Source organism: Saimiri boliviensis, chromosome 3 (assembly GCF_048565385.1).
Source record: "Saimiri boliviensis isolate mSaiBol1 chromosome 3, mSaiBol1.pri, whole genome shotgun sequence".
NCBI lineage: Eukaryota > Metazoa > Chordata > Mammalia > Primates > Cebidae > Saimiri > Saimiri boliviensis.
The window spans coordinates 35,020,880-35,040,072 of NC_133451.1; the positions used below are offsets into that span (position 1 = coordinate 35,020,880).

A 19,193-nucleotide genomic window follows, 5' to 3' on the forward strand; every position below is an offset into this window, starting at 1 on the left:
AATTTTTCTCAACTGCCAGGGGACTATTTGATGTGTTCTTCTGTTTTTAACTCAATATTTTTAAAGATTATTAAATCCCTTTAACACTCTATGACGAGACAGGTAAGTAAGACAAATCCTGGCCCACAGTGAAATGGAGTGAGAAGCCACAGGGTATAGCCAATTAAAGAACAACTGTCCCGCAGGTGAAGAAAGCTATTCAGCACTCTCATCACCAAAAGTTGGCTTCTGCAGTCATCCATTCATCCAGCGGCTGTCAAAATCGGTGGGTACCTACTCTGCGGACACCAGTCTCTGGCCACACTGCCTCTTTTCTCCAGACTCTTTCTTGCCTCATGGCCTTCCCATATTCCATTGTTTCTGCTTGGCATGCTGCCTGCCTACTCCTGACATGGCTGGCTCCTTCTTATTTTTGAGATTTCAGCTTTAATGTCATTCCCACCAAGAGACCATTCCTGACTATACATAGACCGTTCAGGTCTCTTTGTTCTCTTGCTCCATTTCTTGAATGACACTAAGCAGAATGTGTAATCATATATTTGTTTTGCTTCATATACCAACCACACTAGATTTCTTTTTTCCTGAGCCTTCCTTTCCTTATCTTTTTGTAAAATATGCATTTTATTGATACATATTAATTGTACATATTTATGGGGTACATGAGATATTTTGATATATGCATACAAGGTGTAATGATCAATCAGGGTAAATATGATATCCATCACATCAAAGAGATTTTGAGATCCTTGAGTACAGAATCTATTTCTGTTTTGTTCATCAATATAAAAGCAGTGACTATCATAGTTCCTCACATGTAAAACATACCTAATATTTAGTGAAGAAAAAAAGGGATATATTTTTCACAGAAAGATGTTTACTTGAATTTGCATTGTATAAACACGACTGAAAAACTTCATCCTTAATTTTATTTTTCAAGTATTAAAAATCAGATTTTTATGTGACAAAATAAACATTTTGTAAAACTACTGTTGCAGGATCCTTGAGGTCTTGCTTCTGTGGCCAGAAGCCTCTGTGGCTGGTGGCACCTTTGCCTGAGTTTTGGGGGGTCCACTGGGCTTGTTCTGCCCTCTCAGTCTGGCAGGCTGTGCTCAGCTCACACTACTGACCTGGATCCTATGACTGCTGACAGCAAGCCAGGTGTAGAGCAGTGAGGGGTTGTGTGAGCAACCGAGCCTGGGGTCCAGCCACTGCACACAGTGACGCATGCCAGCTGCTGCAGCGGGGGGGGATGGGGGGGCAGCACCAGGTGTCGGCACAGGCGCCAGCTCTCTGTGAGGCTGCATCTGGACCAGGTAAACCACAAGCAGCTTCCACAGCTGCCACCAGGAAACATGGTGGCACCTGGAAGCTTGAGACTCTAGGAACCTCAGAGGTCCAAAGAGGGGGTCACAGCCCTGCCTTAGGGAGCTCCTAGGTCTCAGCTCCCCAAAGGGCCACAGATCTTTTCTCATTCTTTTCAACACAGTGAGAAAGGGAGGTTGTTTCAGCCCTGTTTGTTACATACAGCTCTTTCAGCTCTGGAATCTGACAGGTCCCAACTTCTTGTCCTGTGTCCAGGAAGAATGAGGTACACAGACAAGTGAAGGATGAGCAACATGAAGAGGAGCTTTACTAAGTGACAGAATAGCTCAGAGGAGGTCCTGGGGTGGGTAGCTCCTCTCTGCAGGGAGCTCATCTGATGGCTGCAGCTGTAGCAGAGTAGGCCCTGGAGTGGGTAGCTCCTCTCTGCAGCTGGTCATCCTGATGTTTGCTTAGCTCTGACTGATCCTGGGGCTTTTATGAGCCGCAGGAGAGGAAGTGTTCACCAATTGGTCCATGGGTGGCCATGGGCAGGCCCAGAAAGGGCACCACAAGTTGCTACTGTAGTCAGCAGGACTAGCAGCCCAGCCCCCACCCTTCAGGCTTTCCCTGTCCTTAAGGTGGGGCCTCATGAAGGACCTGTCCCCTTCTGCCGATGGCCCAGCCTCACTTCCTGCTGCTGTTCATGGTACCTAGGTCGTTCATGCCAAGAGGTGTCTGCAGGCCAGTGCTAAGTTGCCCTCAGCACTCCCTTGGCTTTCCTACCTCCCATGCTCATCAGGACCTAAAGTCCAGAGGGGGGCCAAGGCAGCAGGGAGCTGGCATATCAGCACAGCCCCAAGCATTCACACATCCAGATGAGCTGTGACAGCACCTGGACTCAGCCCCAACCTTGCATTGAGATTGGAGTGGATGCCAGGAGCAGGGAAGAAGTCAGCAATAGGAGCAGACACTTCTGAACTTGCAGGGGTAGAGGGAGGCCTCCTGGTCCCCAAGAGTGCAGAGATGCCTGACTCTGCAGCCCTGGCTTGGGCAGAGGCTGCTGCACCTGGGAACTCAGGGCTCCTGCCCACTCCCAGCCCTACCAAGACCACAGTGAGGCCTGGACCGGCAGCCACAACTTGGGTATCTGTAGCTACTCCCAAGAGAGTGGGACTCCTGTCTGCTCCATGGAGTGGGAGGCCTGGGTCACACAGCCACAACTTGGCAGCTGCAGCAGCACCCAAGGAGCTCTGCCCTACCAACTTGGAAGGGGTGGGGCTCCCATTTGTCCTTGACTCACGCCATCTCTGTGGAGTATGCAGCCCTGGCTGCACCTCTCCACTGCAGCCAGTGTGACGGCAGCTGCAGCTCCAGATGGGTCACTGCTGCCATCACTACCTTGCTGTTAAAAAAAAAATAAGAGCCTACAGAAAGCTTGAAAGGTTCACCATTAATTTTCATGTAATTTTCAAAATACATTTTAGAATTATTATTTTTTTTTGAAACAAAGTCTCACACTGTTGCCCAAGCTGGAGGGCAGTGGCACAATCTTGCCTCACTGCAACCTCTGCCTACCAAGTTTAAGTGAGTCTTCTGCCCCAGCCTCCCAAGTACCTGAGTCTACAGGTGCCTGCCACCATGCACAGCCAATTTTTGTATTTTTAGTAGGGATGTGGTTTCACCATATTGGCCAGGCTGCTCTCGAACTCCTGACCTTGTAATCCGCCCACCTCAGCCTCCCAAAGTGCTGGGATTATAGACATGAGTCACCATGTCCGGCCAAATTAAAACTTTTTTAACCAACATCTAACCATTATCCCTACCTCCCAGTCCCTGATAATCACCATTCTACTCTGTTTCTATGTTTATTTATTTTTTTAGATTCCACATACACCTATATCCCCCATAAAGGGTACAAACTTTCAGTTATAAGAAGAATAAATTCTGGAAATGTAATATGTAGCATGGTGAATATAGCTAATAATAATGTATTGTACACTTGAAATTTGCTAAGAGAATACATCTTAAGTGTTCTCACCACACACACACACACACACACACACACACACACACCCCTCTGTTAGGTGACAGTTATGTTATTAGTTCGTTTGTGTTAATCATTCCACAATATATAGGGATATTAAATCATCACATTGTACACCTTAATATATATGACGATTGTCAAATCTCAATAAAGCTGAAAACAAAAAGAAAAATTTATTAAAATGTATGCATTTGATACTTTCCTATTTAAAAAATGTAAAATAACTAATTCATTTTTAAAACTAACTTCATATAAACATTGAATAATCTATTTTACTCATTAAAAGTATCAACATCAATTAGCTGTTTTCCACATACAAACTTCAATACTGACTTCTAATAATTAGTTATTTAAAGATGAAACCTTACAATTAGATCTTTTCTCAGTGCTATTCCCTTTTCTAGCAAATACAAACTTAAGTTAATACATATTGGTAAACCCTACAAATTAATTCAAATTTAGCTTGAGAAATCCTGTGCTTCTGCCAATGTAAAGTTAGATTGTAAATATCAATAATTACTAAATGCTTAAGAATTATCTTTTCTGTGCAAGAGTTCAATACTTCTCTTATGTGTTTCTAAACATATACTCACTATCCAGCAAGTAATTCCATTGTAATTACATATACTTGATATATACAAGATAAAAAGTTGCTAAAGTACTTTCAAGGTTTTCTCTGAGGTTATATCTTTAAATATCACTAGCGCAATTTGCTTCATAAATTTTAAAAAACCAAAAAAGAAAATGTATACAAGACAATGCCATCTTAACCTGTGTTCTGACTACCACACAATATAAATTAAATCTGAAATAATAATGTATTGCACAGAAAATAGATTTAAAGTTGCAGTCAACAGAGAAGTTATTTGGTACTACATTTGGCAATAAAAATGGCAAACATATAGTCGTTTGTTCCAGGCACTGTGTAGAGCCACATACAAATATTAACTCATTTAATCCTCCAGACAACCATGTGTAACATTATTATACCCATTTTAGAGATGAAGGCACAGGGACAATGGTTAGTTAAATAATTGTCCAACTCATACAACTAATAAAAAATACTATCTGGGAGTGTCTTCTCAAAGAGTGCTCTTAACCACTACACAAAGCAGACATTAATACATTTTATTAGCAAAGTACCCAGGACATCCCTTAAGGTAGCAGTAACATTTAACCTCTGTATTTTATATGTAGGTTCAATCTTGCAAAATGCTTCAGAATTCTTTCAGGAAAAAAGGCAAAGCAGACATGAAACACATTAGCCTGAGTTTTATCTTATTTCGTTTTTAGGGTTCTGAAGGGAAACATTTCCTTAAGAAGCTTTTTTCGAATAATTTATAAGGCTTGTGCAGTATTATTGAACAGATTTCTATAAACTCTTCCCTTGAGCTCTGGTAAGGCAGGTGGTGTAAAGTTTCAACTGCTTTCATAAAAACAGCTTCACCATCTGGTGTCAGTTTTTGTTGTCTCAAAATGTGTTTCTTAAAAATTATTTTTTAACAACACTGTATGCACACACAATTAAGTCTCTATTTATGAAGTACTCACACAGAGGCACTCCTGTTTAATTTCATTCCTAAGTGCCAGCAGAGTTTTTTTTCAACATTACATCTTTAAACTTAAAAAGTAAATCTTGATATCTAACAAGCATGCTAACTAACCAATGATACCAATCTAAGGTGTGAGAGGCTACCAACCTGTCACCTTTAAAAATCACACAATTGGAAAGAACATCAAAGGCATTAAGTCAAATTTATGGTTTTTATTAATCCTGACATTTAAGGTAATGAAAAACATACTTCTCAAGTATTCTCAACAATTGCAAAGGAAAAAATATTACCACCATGCTGTTCCAGATTCATCTGCCTTGCTTACATAGCACTAAAGTATCACAGCATAATTTACGTTACTCCCTCCTCTAACCCTAATGTGACCCAATATTTTCTAGTACTACAATCTCCAAAAGTATATATTTTTATTTACCTAATTGCTCATTTTTATTCACCTATTTATTTATCCAATAGCTCTTTTTAGGAGGAGACTTTTAAATGATGCAGTAACAAAGTATTTTAGAGAGAGAGATGCCAAGAATTACTAAAATATCTCTACAAAATGCCAGCACGTCTTTATTCTAAAGAGCATTTTCTCACTTTTCAACAAACCGAACTAACAATTTCCAAGATTATATGAACCAAATGAGCTGGGGCCAAAAAACAAAAATAAAACACAAAAAAGTATCTTCAATCTCAGCTTCCATCTCTGCTATACTCTCTGTTATATCTACATCTTAAAATGAGAAGGCAAAAAACAGGTACTCGACATAAAATTCCAGGGGCTAAAAAGACTCTTGGAAGTCAATGATAAAGCCTGAATTCTAGTGTACAACTACCAATTTTAAAAATATCTACAAAGAGCTTAGTGCTTTCATGAAGTGGTGTATAAAAAGCTATGTCGAAAGACTCACACTTCTTTATTTTATGGAATCATATCATACAAAATCCAACATGAACCAGCTTCCAGTTAAAATATCAATTAAAAGCTTGCAATTACTTCTCCTCCTCCCCAAACCTCACTAAAAGATATTAAAGGATTAAGAAATAAATAAAAATAAATAAATACCTGCAAGCCAACATTTACTAGAGAAGTTTAGGACTGTAACAATATCTAGAAATCAGAAAAGCAGAAGGAGAGATAAGAACTGATTGCTAAGCCAGTATTAAATTAAATTAAGAGAAAAACACATTTACTCTTGCATAATCTCTGAAAATTTCAGGAAATAGAGGTACCAGGTAACTCTGGCAGTGACTATGAAGGCGAGGGTGAGGTGCTAATAACAGATATATTGAAAGGCAGTTTAAGATGTAGACTTGCACTCCAACATCACAGAATCCCTCTTCCCCACTTTGCACTGTTGGAAAACTGTCCCTCCACCTCCACTCAACGTAATAGTCTAGTCTTACTCAGTGGAGAGAATAAAACAGGAGGTTTGGGGACTGGGAGACTCAGGCATGGCTTTATTAAAGCAGAAGAATCAAAAGTCTACATCATAACTATCAATACTCAAAGTCTACTTTCTCTAATAAGCCACCAGAACACTGGTTACCAGGCTGGGCGCAGTGACTCATGCCTGTAATCCCAGCATTTGGGGAGGCCAAGGTAGGTGGATTACCTGAGGTCAGGAGTTTGAGACCAGTTTGGCCAACATGGAGAAACCTCATCTCTGCTAAAAATACAAAACAGCTGGGCATGGTGGTGTGTGCCTGTAATCCCAGCTACTTGGGAGGCTGAGGAAGGAGAATTGCTTGAACCCAGGAGGTGGAGGTTGCAGTGAGCCGAGATCATACCACTGCACTCCATTCTGGGCAACAGACCAATATTCTGTCTCAAAAAGGAAAAGAAAAGAAAAAAAAAAAACTGGTTATCAGGCTTATAACCCTCAGGAAGAAGATTCATTTAAAAGGTACTAGCACGAGACATCTGTATGGAAATACTTTACTAAAAACCTACCATGATCATCTTACAACAAACTAATAGCATGGCCTAACAGAGCTTACAGTGCTTCCAATCAGTTTTGCAGTATTTTACTCTAAAGTGACAGCTCAAGATTAACATAACATTTGAGAAAAATACCACTAAGGTAAATGATAAACACATAACCACCCCTCCAAAAAGTTAAAAGAAATAGACTCTACTGGAAAGCTTCAAAAAAATTTTTTTTAATCTCTTCAGAGAAGTAAAAGAATTTATTTGTGAAAAAGTAACACTATGACATAAAAAGAATACTCAAAAGAAAATGCTTTGTATGTTAAATACAGTATAACAAAAAAAACAAAAGTGGGTTAAGAAACACAACTAAAGAAACCCTAGTTAGCAGAAAGGGAAAACAGAAAAGCTACATTTGTATCAGGGTTTCAAGGAAAGAAGTCCAACACCAAAACTACTAGGAATTCTAGAAAGAAAAAATAGAACAGGTATTGAAAGATAAAACAATAAAAGCTCCAAAAACTGAAAAATAGGCTATGTATAAGGAATCAAAAATCAGATTTCTCAATACTAGCTCTAGAATACTAGGAATCTAGAAGGATACAAATTAGTGATCTGGAGAAGGGCTATTTCCAGTTAAGATTTCTAAAACATAATAAATCATCAATAACAATGTTTTTTGTCAGGGGGGGTTGGGAGGAAGACATTTTCAAACATGGAAGGTCTCAAAAATATTGACTTCTTATCCGCCTTTTCTCAGGAAGCTTCAAAGAGTTGTGCTTTATCCAAAGAAAAGATGGAAAGACCAAAACACTAGAGAGAGGCATAGAGAATCCCAAAGATGATAACAAGGGGACCCCAAGATATTACTGTGCACTCAGCCTGGGGAACAACCAGCTCAAACTAACATTTTCTTAGTGGGCTGTAGGATGATGAAATTGATAGGTATATTTTTTTTGGTTACTTCAGAGATTTGCATTTTGAGGAAGAATTTCCAGATAAATGAACATGCATATTAAAAATTAAACAAACAAAAAAATCAACAATTAATAATTCCACAAAAACTAAACATTGTAAATGAAAAAATTAATCATACTATGCTACATTGCTCAAAAATGAGTAGGCTTTTCAGTTATAATATTAAAAATACTGATATGTAAATATTCTATTTTTAAAGGATAATAGGAATTGTGTCTAGTAGAGAAGGAAGAAACAATGGTGAAAATGAATAAATATGATCTTCCATGGTGGTTCATCAATAGTTAATCCTTAATACTGAAAAGTAAAAACATATAAAATAAAAATCAGTATAAAAGTAATAAGACATACAAAACAAATGCTAAAAGTAACTATCACAGAGTTGAAAAGGGGCTGCCTCTTATAAAGAGGTTGGAGAGAAAAAAGGTCACTTTTTTTAAAAAAATAAGCTATGTACTACTTTCTGACACTTAAACTATGTCCTTTCATAACAATCAAAAAAACTAAATCCTAAAAGTTCAATGTGAACACACGATTTTTTAATCTTATATTTATCAAAGTATGAACTGACTAAGACTCATGGTAACATTATTTAAGGTCCTCTGCAATAAAATGGTGTTCTGAAAAGAAAGAAAATCAAGGTTTATTGAACATCAATTAAGAGGCCCAAAGTTACCTACTTTTCCAAATGATTACACAGAGGTAGTTTTGACCTTACACATTTATGTGAAAAATGGAGATTCTAAGAAATTGAGTCACACAGCAAATGAATGATGTCTATCTGATTCCAAACCCTATTTATTTGTCTACAGCTAGACTGGCTGAAAGGAATTAACCAGGTAATTTTATGGAGACTGAAATGAACGTTTTTTTCCCCACAAACTACAAAAATATGAAAGCTTTTTATTTCCTTGGCAAAATGTTTACAAGTAGCAAGTGCTTTGAGAAATGGCCAAGTAATCTGCAGGTTAAAAAAGAAAACATAACTTTTTATCAAGGATTTAGATTCACTTTAAAGTTCAACAAGGTGACTAATACATAACACCCTAGTCAGACATAGACTTGCCAACTTTCCACAATATCTGCCTTTTACTAAAGCCACAAAAAAGCACTACCAAGAGACCTGAGGCACTCAAACACTTGTGTAGCCAGGTGGGGAATTGTTCCATTAATGGAGGCTTGGAGACTGGATGATGACAGAGAAACCAGTCACTGACAAAGGCACAAACAGCATAATCTCTGAACTCCTCCCAAGTTTTGGGCTATTGACTTCTTGGAGCTCTGATTCCCAGTCATTGCCTGAGATTTGACCTTTTCTTGGTATTTGGCCATTGGCTTTTTCACTTTCCTAGTTATCTGTTATCCGAATATGCTTTTCACCAGCAGTTTCTCTCTCCTGGTCCTAGAGCCCAACTCTCCATCTTCAATAAAATAACTCCAACCACCACCTTGGTCTTAGCCCCTGCTCACTATCTCATACCTCAGGTACATCTAAATATCACCTCTATCAGTGCCTTTCCCTCTAGACAGAAAAGCATTTTACCTAAAAATGCCAGTTAAAATCTCACTCATTTTCCAAAGTACCAACTGCTACCCTCTCTTTCCTGGAAGGTCTTTGAAGAAATGCTTTCTTAACCCTTGGTAACATCAGGACTCTACTCTGTAGATCTTTCTGTACCAATTATTATACTTTCGTCTTTGGGTTTTATTGCTATTCACATATATATTTCTTAAATGGGAGCTATAAAAAGACAAGGAACACATCTTGCTCATCTGTGTCCTCCTCCACCTTAGAGTGCTGAATTCACCTCACATGATCAACTTTAGCTGTCTTAGGCTCACACTGCCACATCAGTCCTCCACATGGTCAAAAAAAGGTTAAATTTTAAAAAGAGGGATTTCCCCAAGCAAGAAATAAAGTCCTAAAACATTTCAAGTAAAAGAGAAATTCTTTAATATACACTGCAGTTTTTACAAAGATGCTCTGTGTGTTACGCTGAATACAGAAACATCTTTAGAAAATAGTAATGTAAAAATTCAAAAGAGTTTTCTTATTGCAAATATTCTTGGAGATGTTAATTTATGCATCTCCTAGAAGAGGCACAGCACATCCAACCATGTTTCTTTTCTTTACAACAGCTTCAAAAGTTTCTCTTCTGAGATGCATATTTGGGAAATGCTGGAATAAACTATATTCAGTCTTTCATATTTGCATCTATACAAATCTGCTGAAAAGCTTAAGTTCATTATTTACAGCTGAGAAAAAGTGAAGATGATTTATTTTAATCCTCAAAACCCAGTGAGATGTTTTTAAAAGTATCACTTATTAAGTTATTCATCTGCTTCGACCTGTTTGAAATATAGCCCCCAAATTCAACATTTTATTATTTCTTTCATACAATTTTTAAACCACTAGTTTTAGGCAGGTTATATTTAGGTCATTCAAATATTTAAATAACTTTTCATATTTTAAACTGGAAATGTTTGAGTATTTCTTTTGTTGTGTCGTATCACACAATTATATTTTTAACCAAATACTGGGCAATGTTCACATATTAGGCATTGATTCAGAATTGGCATTTCCATTTCAAAGGTAAAGAGACAACCATGAAAACAAGTTCAGACTGTGAATGTGATTATTTTAATGTCACTTATTAAACAAAAGACAGTTTCAAACACTATTTGAAAAAATATAAACTAGAATGTGTCTGTTAGTTTTTAAATTGTATTTCGACAACTGTATTTTGGTAATTCGTATGCATGTCTTTAAGGGGGAAACAACTGTGAAAAAAAATTACCAAGAGTTCAGCGCCCTGTTAATGCAGACCAGTATTGTCAATGGTACCTGAAGATTTTCATCTACTCATATGTTGCTGAGTTCAGCAATTTGTATTACAAAGTTCTTATAAACTGCTGTTTTAGAAAAATGAAAAGAAATATATGTAATGCTAGATTTTTCACAGATTCTTTCTACAACAAATACTATACTAAGCATCTACCAAGTGCTAGGCAATGTTCTACTAAGGCTATCAGGGCACAAGAAAAGCAACGGAGATAACTGTTCCCACAGAGCTTATATGAGATAAATAAACCATCTGGCCTGTAAGCCCTGTAGACAAAAGTAATTAAGGGAATGATGGGTGGGAGGGGAGAGCAACAGTGGTAGTTTTAAATTTAGTAGCCAGGACCTAAATGCATAGGAGACATTATAACATGAACATGAGAGAGGTTCAAGCCATGTTACTCTTGCGAGAAGGGCATTTCAGGCAGATATAAGTTATGAATGCAGAGGCCCTTAAGGAGGACCCCTGCTTTTTATTACCTTTGTATTTTACTGGACCACAGCTTCATTCATTGGCTTACATAGTGGCTACGTCTGCTTTCATGCTATAAATGCTGAGTTAAATAGTTGCAACAAAGACCATTGGTTATAAAGCTTAAAATATTTACTACATGACCCTTTGCAGAAAAAGTTTGTTGACACCTACTATGCGGAGTTCAGAATGCCATTTCAATCAGTGTATCTGCACCAAAGAGACATGTGATCTTGAGTTAAACAAAGCTCGGCCACCACTGCATGAGGAAGGAGTAGCCATCACTTTGTCTACCTTAATGAACATCTTAAAACACCCTCACAATAGCCTACAGAGACTAATTAGGAAAGGAAAAATTCTGAATTCTAATTCTGATTTAATGAATGCTTGTCTTTTGGCCAGCCACACATATTTCTTTCAAGCCATAGAAATATAATCATGAAGAAGCGTTTTAAAATTTCTTGGTGATATAATGAGCTCCTTGGTTTACTTTCCTATACCCATTCATCCTATTATTTGGGGGCAGAGGGGGGCGGGGGGGGGAACCTGAGGACACAAAATGCAATTATTTCCCCTAACATGGAAAAATATAAATCCAGAAAACTTACAGCGTGTAACCTGAGGCAGGTTCAGAATAGAAAGAATGGAAAGTCAAAGTTCTGAAAAAGAGAGCTGGAATATGCCCTAACTGTCCCAGAGGTGGCCAGCAATGGAGAAGCTTTCTCAATGTGCCTGGAGCATAAACAGCTAACCCTGTAAACAGCAATATCTCACCCAGGACACGCAGGAAAGCACAGCCACTGGGGGCTCTGTACTTGAAGTCTGTTCTTTCTTCCCGTGACACTTTAAGAGAGCACTTAGATCTCTCTAACTACTTAGATTTTACAGAAATGAAAGATTCAAGAATATTCAAGCTCACTGATTCATTCCACTGGTGTGTAGACCTGAGAGCACTGATTCACACCTTTGACATCGGAATATGCATTTATTAATAACACTTAGGACTAAAAAAAACAACACAGCAGAGGGTTGTCATCATAATGTAACCAGAAAGAAGTGACACAAAATAGCTGATAGTAAGAAGTATTCTGCTTTGGTTTATTCAAAATCAAATTTCCTAAAAGGATGAAAATATATAAGGTATTAACATATAATTACTAACCACACAATTCTGGGGTGCTTTTGCTTCTTTAGGAAAGTAATTCCTGCTTCTACTGGTCATCTGATGCTGCTTCTGGTAGATTTTTTTTAGAAATTAAAATTATTTTAGATCAAACCAAGCCTTTCTAGAAATGACACACATTTCAGGAGAATAGTAGAGAAAACCAGCACACTGTAGGGACTCACCACATTAGCTGCTTAAACATGAAAGCTTTCATTTCAAAATAATTAAATAATTCATGAGAAATATTTCAAGTAAATATTTCAAAAAGACATCCAAAAATCAGGATGCCAGAAAACAATTCTAATTAAACATAATCCCTCCCCAAAGACTTCTCAGTACTGTAAAATGCTTAAGGGACAAAAGTTTCTTTGTAACCATCTGTGGATAAATCTATTGAAAAGTATAATATTCATGGGACTCTGACCTTCTGTGTAACATAAAAATCAAACAATATATCAATAACAGTGAAGACCTAAACCTAACAATGATGTACTTTTCCCTGACTACAATAAGCCTTGTATTCTCAAACAGAACACTGTTATGATATGAGCAAAAGCCAAACAGTGTGGGCTGAGTAATACTAACTCGGTCTGCCTTGTTTTTCTTTGCTACATACTGGGACACAGATTAGCCTATTTTGATGTGAAATTAGAACATTCAGAGATTAGATGTGAGGTCATAACTTTCTATTTTAATTTGCGATTCTGGACGTTAATGCAGCACTGCATTGCACGTAACTCTCCTTATGTCTGAAGAATGGCACTGGTAAAAGTATACTGAAAGTCCCTAAAAATAGTATTCCTGTGTATGTGTACGAGTGGAGGTGGAGTGGGGAAGCAGCAACCCAGGAGGTCTAGAAATGAATAAACTTGAAATTTTAAAAATCTGCCACTGATGAAATAAATGAATACGTACATACCCTTGAGGAGAGAGTTTGTCCAGCCATCCCGATTTAACCTTCTTTGCAGATGCTCCATAAAAGCAGGCATAGGGAGATATTGCCTGTGAAGAAATGGCCGATGAATCAGCATTTCCACTTGTTGAACTCAATGGATAACTGTGCCTATTAACAGAGTCCAAAGTCAATGGTTTTTGAGTTCTAGATTTAGATGCCTTTGAATTTTTTCTTCTTAAACTCTGAAAGCATTCTTCTACTGTTGAGTATTCTGATTCAGAAGGAGTGTCTATCAAAAAATTATTCTTGTCCTCACGAGGTATCCAAATATCTTCGACCTTGTCCTCGCTTATTTTCTCCTTTCTGTTATCATATATGCTAAAGGAAAAATGACATTAACATTTCAAAGTACCATATGTGATTTAAGACATCAGTGACATTTTGAAAATTTATAAATAATGAATAATAGACACATAAGGCCAGGAAAATCCTAGAGTTTTAATTAACCCTGTTGATAATTTGTAAAACTCTTCCAGAAAAACTAAGTGAATTCTTTCATTAATCTATAATATATTTGAATACTACTGCAAGTTTTTTCTTAGGTCTAATTTAATATTATCCCTTTTATTGTGGAAGATTAGGTGCAGGTGATAAGGATAGAGATTGATATTCTTTGTATCACAATTTGAACATCTTTAATAGCCCAATTAAGTGATCAGCCCAATGTCTCTGTGCAACATCATGTACCATTAACTCATCCATGTGGAGATCTTATTTCCAACTTGTTTACCCCTCTCTGCTATCCTCTAATCAATTCCAAGGACCCCATGTTTCACCATAATACAATAAAACAGAGTATGTCTGATTGCTGAGAGCATCAGTATTATGTTGCAATGCTGATGAGGAAAAATACTGCAGCACATTGCTAGCTGGAAAACAAGAAAGGGTCAGTGTACATTCAGAATTAAAAGCTACGTAATGCATAATATTTATTGGACTGCACTCATAATAGCTAAGCATAATCCTATAGATTTAAGGAAGGACAAAATAGATTCACTCATTCATTAACGCAAAAGGACTTTTCTTGCTAATCAATGAAACATATACGCCTGGGCTCAAATTGCATCTTTCTGGAGATAGCATTCTAAAATCATTACTGCCTTAAAGAATAATTTTGCCCGGCCCTTTCATATTTTGCATCATATTAGATTATATCAAATGTTTACTGAAGATGTTTAATTATTTAGCTTTAACTGAGGGAATCCTATAACAGTGTTAGGCTTAGAAAATGAAAGACAAACCAAAAATAAAATGAACGTCCCACCAAAAGAGTATAATTGAATTGCTGGTAAGACAAAAGAGAAATGGTTGAGGGGATGAATACTCCATTTCCCATGATATGATTATTATACTTGTATCAAAATATGTCATGTACCCCAGAAATATATACATCTACTATGTAATCTCAAAAATTAAAAATTCAGAAAAACAAAATGAAATGTCAGATAATGATCCAGTATGCCAAGTTCCATAAAGCTGAGAGAAAAACAAAATTGAAGTTGGTGTCTACAAATTCTAAATCCATGTGTGATCCAAATAACTGGATAGTTCCCATGCTTCTTGCCAGTGCTAAAACTCCAATAAAAAGACTACATTACACTTGTAAAAGTCTGCAGCTTGCAGAGTGATGTTCTGCACTGCCCTTTTCTCCTTTTCATTAACATAACCTCTCATCTTTAATGTGCAATCACAGTCATCTCTATTTGCTACTTTGGGGAGGGGTGTGGTTTGCATTAGAAAAAGACAAAAATAATCTGTCACAGAATGCAACTATTTACTTGATTTACAGAGCACAATTGAATTAATAAAATGTGTGCTGTTAGGCTTATATTTAAAGAGGAAAAATTTGAACTTAACCAACATAAACTATTTTCTTAGACACACAATTTTATACTATGAAGGAGAAGTCAACATTGTCTAATCATCATCAATCACGATCTCCTACCTTGATTTGATAATAAAAGAGTTTGTTGCAGTAGTTGCTTCCCCTTTGAGTCTTTCTTTCTGGGTCCAAAATTTATTCTCTATAGATCGCTTCTATTAAAAAAGCAAGCAAACAAAAATCACAAACTGTTTCGCTTTTTGGTTTGGGTATTTTTGTGTGTAGCAATATCCTACAAAGATCCATAATATCTGAGTTTATTTTTTTAAATAAGCCTAATTGCTTAAATCAATTTTCAAAAAAAAAGGATAATTAGAGAGAGACTACAGTGACAGACTTTTGATGTTTTTTCACTATTTTATTCAAATCGTTAACTCATCAAGTAAGAATAAAAGATGCTAACCAAAAATAAAGTTTATGTACTTTTACTTCTTGATTCATTCTTTCAACTTCTCTTTTATCAAGACCAACAAATAATACAGCAAAAGAGTACAAGTAATAGAAAGAAAAGAATGAGTAATAAACTAAATAATTAAAATATATACATAATTGGAAGTCTATACATGTCGGAAATCTGCACTTGACTACAAGGCAAAGCCAAAATCTAGAGAGTTTTTATGTTTTAAAGAGTTTGTCTTTTGTTTTATTTAATTAACCCCATCTGTGGCAAATTTCTAAAACTCACTATTTTGGATTCCTGGAGTCAAAATAAAAATGTGTTTCTATAATACATATTGTAAGTTACAGATTTTACCATAATTTTACTGAACAAAAATTTTGCTGAAAGGCAATTTCAATCTTCAATGTAATGCCATTCTTCAAATAGCTTAGAGGAAAATGAAGAAGTACTTATATGCAGAAAAGCAAATAACTGATTATGGAAAACAATTAAAATATATGGGACTAACCTTGGAATTTTCTAGTCTCTGGAAGAGAAAGGTCTCTCCATAAGGAAAAATGGAAGATGAATTCTCCTCATTTGAATCTTTTAGGGGGATTATAGGATGAGAAGGAAAAGATGTGAATAATATGAAATACTGTTTTTTTTAAAAAAAGATTAAAAGCATGAGTTTTTATAGCACTAACACAATGTAAGCTTGATTCTGTAAGAGTCCAAATTATGCTAAGTATTAGCCCCAAATCAATTCTCACCATCGTCTTCTTGATATAACACTCACTGTATCCACCTCTCACTTCACAAACATAGCAAAACTTACTATTTCTTAAATTGCAACCTGTCACATATGTCCTTGCCAACCTCTAGGATCCACATTAATAGAACCAAATACGTTGCCCACATAGAAAAGAAATTGTCATAGTGCCATTTATAATGCTAATTGCTAAATAAGGAAATATTCTAAATGGCAGAAAATTTAAGCTTCATTCTAAGTTACAATAAATAATTACAAAAAGGTCACTAACGTAACAACTAGATATCACTTAAAAATCTCAGAATGCATTTAACCTAATTCCTCTAATGTCATAGCTACTAACACATCCATAAATATATTATTTCAAGAGAAGTTCCACCATCCTTGAATTATACTAATCTACAAAAAGAGAATTCTCAATATTTGCATTTCTACTACGGAAATGTTTTTAAAGATTCAGTAGCCAAGTGTTTGACATCTTATTGTCAAAAAGAATGTTCCCAAACTTGTATAAGCAGAATTTTCAAAAAGAAAGAAAAGCCTCTGTCACTGTTCAATTTGCCAGAGCAACAATGACAGCCCTTTCCAGTTACCATGGCAAAATCACTTTCCATATATATATATCTTTGTTCTGTAGCTCAGACTGTCAGAAACCATTTAATTTAGTTAAATGCCTTCAACTGTGGCTAATGAAAAATGAGGCCTGTATAAAAAGAAAACTTTTTGCATTAGCATGTACAAATTTCCAGGAGTCGGAGTATATGTTATTGCCTTTTATTCAGTCCACTTTAAAAGCATGTGAAGTACTATGAACACTGGCCAACAGTTACTCCCATTATTCCCTATACTGCAGGTGGGCTGCCTTCTCAGTCATGATTTTAACACATTTAAGATTAAAATGAGTGCTAATTTAAGGAGACTTTAAACACATAGACTCACTTTGCCATGCTGCAGATTTTTCAGTTGAGGTAGCAACGTTTCTTCTTTCACGGAAATAGCTTAAAAAGAAAATATTTATGAGTTACTATCTTAAGTGAAGGATTTATTAAAAAGATATACATTCTTTTGGGTAGAAAAACCAACATCCAAAAATTAATTCCGACTTGAAAAACGATGAGGTCAAATTCCACAATACATTCCACAATGTATTTTTCTATTTAGCCTTAAAGGAAGAGATTTTCTTTGCAAAGGAAATTTTTTACAAGTGATTGCTACTCACATCTATAATTTACAAAAGTAAATAAACATTTTTGTCCAATGCTAGTATGTGCATAAAGTAATTTCAAAACTGCTAGTCAAATCTCTGAGAGAAACAGGTTTACTAACTAGATGTTGGTATTTGTGCAGCTTTTTGTCTTTAGCTTTATAATATAGAATAAAAAATGTGTCTGTCTCTGTAGACACAATATGAAAATACACACAAGGTCTTCTTTCAAAGATCCAAAGTCTCAGGAGGAGGATATTATGGGGTAATTACTTAGAATACAACATGGCAACAGCAATGACAGAGGTAAACACTGTAGAACCAGAGGGTGATGAAGACCTATCATCTGAAAGAGTTATATTTTCTATCTAAACTTGAGGATCAAGACACTCTTAATTCCTCTTAGATATGTATCTGTCCAAGTTACTAGAAGCAAGAAAATAAAGATGAGAAATCAACAAAATAAGATATGAACAAAATTTAAAAATAATCCTAACTAGAAGCTTGTTATTTGAAAAGATCAATAAAACTGGCAAACATCAATTTAGTTAAATAAAAAGAGAGAAGACACAAATTACCAATATCAGAAATGAGAGGACATTACTACAAATTCTAACAGCACTAAAGGAATAATTACAGATTATTTTTAAAAAGTTATGCCCATAAATTCAACAACTTAAATGAAATGGAACAATCCTTTAAGAGTCACAAATGGTCAAAACTGACAAGATTAAACAGAAAATCTTAATAGCCCTATTATCTATTAGACAAATTAAATTTAGTAGTCATCTATCTACAAAAAAACTCCAGGCCCCGATACTTCACAAAGATTTAAAGAAATACTATCAATCTTATACAAATGTTTTTGGAAAATGGAAGGAGGGAATACTTCCCAATTCATTCTATAGGGCTAACTGACTGACAGCAATAATTACAGTTAAATATTCCTTATGACACAGATACAAAAATCATTAACAATATATTAAATCTAACAAATAAAATCAAAATTTTATTTTTCATATGTAATCCAATAATATGTAAAAAGAATAATAAATTATTACCAGGTGAGATACACCCCAGGAAAGTGAAAGTTGGTTTAACATTGGAAAAATCAACATAATTCATCATATTAACAAAATAAAGGAGAAAAATAACATGCTCATGACAACAGATCCCAAAAAAAGGCAATGAACAAATTTCAACGTCCATTCACAACAGACTCTAACCAAACTAAGAATGAAGGAATCTTCCCTAATCTAGTAAAAGGCATTCATGAAAAATCTACATTACAATTAATAATTAAATATTGAATAATTTCACTAAGATTGGGAGCAAAGCAAGAAGATATTCTCTTACCACTCGTGTTCACATTATTTTGAACATCCTAGCCTAGGAAATAAAACAAGTGAAAGAAACAAAAGACTAGCAGATGATAGAGGAAGGTACCTTGGAAATCTAAAGTATGTTGCAAATAGAACTTCCTAAAGAATTTACCAAAAACCTTAAACTAATAAGCAAATCTGTCAAGGTCCCAGGATAAAGAGTAAACATGAATAAATTCCACAATGCTTCTATATACTAGCAATGACCAACTAGCAAAAAATAATTTGAAAATACAATTCTTTTTACAATGGCATACAAAGACATAAAGCACTAAGTGGTAAATTTATCAAAATATGAACAAGACCTGAAAGCTATAAAGAATTACTGAG

General features: G+C 35.8%; 1 protein-coding gene across 6 annotated transcripts in view; it reads right to left on the minus strand.

Moving 5' to 3' along the window:
- ARAP2 (ArfGAP with RhoGAP domain, ankyrin repeat and PH domain 2) overlaps positions 1 to 19,193 on the minus strand; it is a 189,991-nt gene that overhangs the window by 140,264 nt on the left and 30,534 nt on the right. For all 6 annotated transcript variants that reach the window (XM_074395987.1, XM_074395988.1, XM_074395990.1 and 3 more), the window contains exons 3-6: positions 17,217 to 17,275; positions 16,035 to 16,111; positions 15,190 to 15,281; positions 13,209 to 13,562 (exon numbers count right to left, since the gene is read on the minus strand). In XM_074395987.1, coding sequence (XP_074252088.1) covers positions 13,209 to 13,562; positions 15,190 to 15,281; positions 16,035 to 16,111; positions 17,217 to 17,275 — 582 coding nt within the window. The remainder of the gene's footprint in view (positions 1 to 13,208; positions 13,563 to 15,189; positions 15,282 to 16,034; positions 16,112 to 17,216; positions 17,276 to 19,193) is intronic.